General features: G+C 32.3%; 1 protein-coding gene across 1 annotated transcript; it reads left to right on the top strand.

Annotated features, from left to right (window-relative positions):
- Positions 1-2,088: 2,088 nt before the first annotated feature.
- LOC107489463 (uncharacterized) lies at positions 2,089-5,743 on the top strand (the record flags this gene model as incomplete). The annotated part of the gene is given in 5 exon segments (XM_016110209.2): positions 2,089-2,163; positions 4,218-4,364; positions 4,528-4,616; positions 5,086-5,235; positions 5,373-5,743. Coding segments are annotated over 4 exon segments (507 nt in total). The 3' UTR covers positions 5,529-5,743.
- Between the last annotated feature and the right edge of the window lie 134 nt (positions 5,744-5,877).

Here is a 5,877-nt window from a genome sequence, read left to right on the forward strand (position 1 = left end):
TCATTTGTATATTAAAATAAAACACCAATTTAAATACCACATTTTTTTTAATTTAAAGAGGAATTCAATCCAGAAGTATTAGTTTCACATAAAAATATTGAGAAAAGAGGAATCCTAGATCAAGAGAAATTACACATTTCAATGGTACATTATTTTAGAAAGATAGGATAATAATAACGCATGAGACCCACCATTTAGGTACTGGACTTACTGTTTTTTCAGTGACAACATTCATATTTTCGAATTTTTCATCTTTGCTTAACTTTCTATACTTTGCAGGAAGTTGCTCAGCTCCAATGTATCTAAAAATAATACAAAAATCAAAATCAGATACACAACAAATATACAAAGTTTTTCACACGTTATACCGATTGAGGGATTAAATCTCCTTTTATTATGTTGATGTTTAACCTTAATTACAAATATAGGAAATAGAATGCTTAAGATCGTTATGAAACTATTCTTACTCTCAAATCATGAGAAAGTAACTTTTACTCAAGATTGCATTTTATTTTGGCCAACTCATTAGATGCAGTTGTGATGGCTTCAGTTTGCTTGTCATCGACTGCCTAATAAACCAAAAAGATGTGAATTTTCGAAATTGTAATTCAACAAACTACTAAAATCAAACCATAAATAACAAAGACTTAACTAACCATTCTTAGTTTAGAGATTTGACTCTTTAGATTACATTTTTCATTCAACATCTGCAACCCCTTGCATCCAAATAAATTTATTTAATTTTATGGAGTTAAAAAAAAAAATTTAGATACATCTTTTATACCTGTGTATATTTCATATCTTCTTACAGGCAACAAGAACTTGTTCCCAAAGGGAGAAGATCTCATTCTCCTGAACTTTGGCTCGGGCATGAAGTACCTACAAAAAAAGAGTTAAGTGTAGTAAAATATTTGTGTAGCATCTTTTAGTAAACTTTTTAAAATATATATATATATATATATATCACATTTTATTGTCACAATGTTAGATCCTGCACATGATTGAGTGCATCATTGCTTTTGAAATTTCTGTGTGCTAATACTCTTTTAAAATTGTGCCTAAAATATATGCATCAATAAACTTATAATATCTTAACTTGAATATATAGCATGTTTTAACATAGAAGTAAAAATATTAGATGCATCTAAAAAAAAACATATGTGAGCCAATTTTTTTCACAAAGACACATTATCATCACATGAATGAAGAGAGCACTCTTTTGTTAGAAAAAAAGAAAAAAAGTTTTACATGTATAAAAGTATAAAAATTAAATTGAGATAAAATATTCTCTCAAATATAGAAAAATAAAGCTATGATATATAGGTTAAACCATATAAGAATGCATCTCGATCCCTTTAAATATCATTTAAGAACACCATGGTCAGATCATGTGCAGCATCAAAGGGATGCCTTATAAGTAATATCCTCAAAAAAATGTTAAAAAGAATATTGACCATATTCACCATGTAATAATGACGCTTTTTATTTTAATATTGAAGAAGAAGCTGGATTTTGTTGTATTATGGAAATAAAAAGTGTATCACAAAATTGTTAAGAGAAATAAAAGAAATCGGAAGGTCAAATTTAAAAACTAGAAATCTAAGGATCAAATTTAAAAACCAAGGATCAGATTTTTTTAGATTTGTGTTTATGATTTTTTTATTTTTTTAAATTACAAATCTAAAGGTCAGATTTATTTTATGTATTTGTCAAATTTTATTATCAAATTAGACCTTTGATTTCTTATATCCACATTAAAAAAAATACTCAACTTATTCACACCAATTAATAATACAATATATTTGTCCATTTCAAAAAAAAAATTAGTCTAATAATGAACCTACCAGCATCAGATATATTTGTCTAGTGTTTAATCTCACCATTCATTGCTCTTTCTCCTGTTTATATATTTGGTCCCACTTATAGAATTAAAAGTTCTAGATAACACTTTATTCTATCAAGTGTTTAAAAAAATGGAAAGGATCTATTTTCTGGCTTAGGAGCCTGGATTTTGTAAGACAGTTCACAATGGACACTGATCGAACTCTTCACTTATTTAGACAGTTAATTTTGGACTTAATTTTGCAGGTGGCAGAGTCTGCTTTGAGTGCCTGTATACAAGACCCAATATTTCATCGGGTTAGGGATGTAGCTCCAAACAAGGTATCAGTGCTATTCTTCTATTTGATTTGTGTTTGTAGAAACTATAAAATATCTCTATTCATGGTTAGAGAAGATGATCAATAACAAGAGCATGCTTTCTTGATGCTGCTGAAGAGATATTAGTTTTCCGGGTATAATGGGGCCATGCTTGTGTGTAGATCGATTCAATTCCGTGCCATGCCTTATCTGACTCAGAAAAGCATAGTTAAAAAGAAAAATCAGCAAAAAGAATGGGTCACTCCTCAAATTGTTTCCTTTTCCTCTTTCCCCTCCTTCAAAATGAAACTTCACACACACACACACACTAAATCTAGAGGCTTGTTGATTCTTCTAGAAAGAAGTTCTTAGCTTGCCTAATCATATGCTGTGATGAATTAGTGACTGTTTTGACCAATGATTAAAGCTTTAGATATTTCCCCAATTATATGAGAGTTAGTATTTTACAGCATCCTACTTTAAGTTCTCAAGCTTTCCTTAGTGATTGATAAACAATGTTGGGATTTAAGTTTGGGAAGTGTCTTACTTAATTATTATGCTCAGTTGTGTTTCCAACGCTATTGTCCTTTCTCTTCTTATTATTAGTGAAGTTGGAGTTTTTATTCTTGGAAATTATATGAGAACACTTATCTCCATACTATGCAACTTTATCTTTGGTAGTTATTGCTCTCAATTTGGAATTATGTGCTGTCAAGGACCAAAAAAGGAAAGAAATTATGAGTAATAATCAAGTTTAAGCAAATAAAACTTTCGCAACTTATCTTAGCCACAGAGCTGAGAAGCCAGTCTCCCATGCCTACATCACAGCGCAGCGCCGTCTCGCAACTTCTCTCGGTAGGAGCTTCAATGAATCCCGACCTTTCTTCCTAAATCCTAACCAATGCAATACTCTTCCTTGCCAGGATCAACATGTTCTTCTTTCTTCCTTTATCTGTATTTTTAAAATAATAATTATTATTAATTTTCTTATTGCTAACATAATTTAGGCAATGCTAATTTTTTGGAGAGTAAGAAAGAAGCAGCCTTTTTCCTGGGTCTGTTTGTTTCAAATGATACATATTGCTCATGAAGGTTCACCTTTTTCAAAGAGGGGCTATTCAGCAATTAGTTGTATGCTTAAGTCTTCAGATTCACAGTTTTAGGAAATGTCAGCTTTTACTCTTGGGAGGTTGGCATTGGTAGTTAATACAGTCGAAACATATTTTTTCGAATAAAGACTATGAATTTCATGTCAAAGTACAGCTTTGATTGCTCATTCATCTTAAGTTTAAATTTGTATTCGAAATCAAAATAATGTTACACTATAAAATTTTGCATCGTGTGTTGGTGACCTTTTCTCTTATATATCATTTGTACCAAATGACACTGACATTATTTAAAGCTGGTGGTTTTCACAAACTTTAGGACAAATTTCAAAGCTCCAATATGTTGATTTGCTTGTTAACTTATTTATAATGTCCTTTAATTCTTTATGATACTTTAGTTGCTTGTTAAGGTTTATAGATAGAACTATTTCTCTGTTCTCTCCATTTATAATGTATAATTTCAACGGAAAAGGGTGTTCTATAGCTCTTGCTCTTGCTCATTTTATGTTCTATTGATGATTTTGGAACTATCTTCATAGACAACAATGGTATTAGCTTCCATCTAGATATTTTTTAATTATTTTCCCCCTAGTAGTGCTTTGAAACATTTTCACTCAACTTGCTGATAAATCTTGTAGGATTAGAATTATTGTTGGAGCTTCTTGAATGTACAAACCATAAGGAGATACGTCTCTGGCACAATTTCTTGTAACACCTTGTTTTGGATGTTACACTACCAAAGCCTACAGTACAATTTGTTCTCTTGCTACTTTAAAGACTGAATTGAAATAGCATTTCTTGTATTTAATTGCCACTTTGATGATTTGAATTCAAATATAGGGGTGTCTACTGTTATCGTGAATGTCAAACATACTAATAATAAAAACTTTCTTATTTAATGAAACCTGCACACTTAGTGTTTGTTAAAATGCCTCTAAGAAATTCACCCTTGCTTATGTATCTGTAACACAGGTTTTGGTTTTCACAGTGCCTAAGACTTGTACAACATGGCTCAATTGAATGTGCCAGTGCTACAGTTCAAGAATTCTTCTGTCTTTGGAATCCATCCAACGACACAGTTTATTTGCTTCCAGACACAAAGTAGAAGTAATTCCTCACGTAAGTTCTTCTGAACTGAGTTTTTGTTTCCTTCTTAAATATGTTGTGTCTTATTTTAGTGTCTTGCTCAGTGCAATATAATCGTCTCTGGTATCTTAACATTTATACTATATTTCATGTAACTTTGGATATTAACTGATGTGAGCTTTGACTTTTCTTTCAGGGTTAACTAAGAAGCCATTAGTGGTTGAAGCTAGAGCAAATGCTAGAACAGAAAGTCCAAAACTTCGGAACAGAAGGATTCAGAAAAAGGTCTAACTTATATTCATGTTGAGAAAAAGTAGCTTTCTTGATTGCACTTTGTGTTTGTAATATCTCCACCCTTTACTATACCTTATTATCTGTTTACTCCTTGTGCCTTTGGCATGATTTTAAGGTTTTCTGTAAACTCATTTTATATTTTCATCGGATCTGTATATTTGATATTTCCTTTACCTTATTCTACTAAGACTCTTGGCAAATCTTGTTATTCCTTTTTTCCTTCCCCCACTTATAGTCGAAGATTTTTAGTAAATTTCCACTATAAATTCCATTCCTTTTCCATTAGTACTATCATTTTGTCCATAGATTTAAATACTTTATATGTTTTACTTGCATGGTTACAGGTAACAAAATGCTGCATCATTGTTTCTTCAGTCACATGGCACTTTAATGCTAACAGCTGACTGCTATCCCTTGCCTTCTTTACTATTAATACGATCCTATTTTTCTCCCTTCTCAGTTCAATGGAACTGCTAGAAATCCAAGGCTTTCAGTATTTTGCTCAGATAAGCAATTGTATGCAATGCTTGTAGATGACAAGAATAAGAAGTGTTTGTTCTATGCAAGTACACTGCAGAAATCGATTCGAAATCCCCCATGCAGCACTTCTGTAAGTAGTCCACCACTTCTTATCGACATGTGTTGGTAAGCTTCCACCTTTCTAAAATAATCTTAGAGTTTTGGCTCACCGTGCTTTCTTTGGATGGTTTCTTTTCCCCCTTTTGTTATGGTGTAACATACTTATAGGAAGCTGCTAAACGTGTTGGGGAGGCACTTGTCAAAGCCTGTACAGACCTCAACATAAATGAAATATCGTCCTATGATCGCAATGGACTTTACCGTGGACAAAGGTTGGAAGCCTTTGAGATTGCCATTTCCAGTTATGGATTCTTGCCGGGATAGGTCTGCCTCTGAAAGCTTGAGCTCTTGTCAAATTTACAATCCACTGGAGTCAATGCTTTTCTATGTAGATATTATCACTTTTTCAGAGTAGTAGGTTGTAATCTCATCAGGTGATTAGTCATTACTGAAAAGTAGAAGGAACTAGAAAATCAGCGGTCCAATTGTTATGGAACTTGAAGTCATTTTCATTTCTGAATCACATTGTTTTTACATTATGTCATGCACGTCCACCGCTTGGACAAGATAGCTCAGTGTTAAACACTTAAACTAACCACCTCAAGATACACTCAGCTAGGACCTCAATCTTTGCTCATGTCGCTCATCAATGTTTTAAATCGAGGGCTTAAAG

The sequence above is a fragment of the Arachis duranensis genome, chromosome 5, assembly GCF_000817695.3.
Source record: "Arachis duranensis cultivar V14167 chromosome 5, aradu.V14167.gnm2.J7QH, whole genome shotgun sequence".
NCBI classification, from domain to species: Eukaryota; Viridiplantae; Streptophyta; class Magnoliopsida; order Fabales; family Fabaceae; genus Arachis; species Arachis duranensis.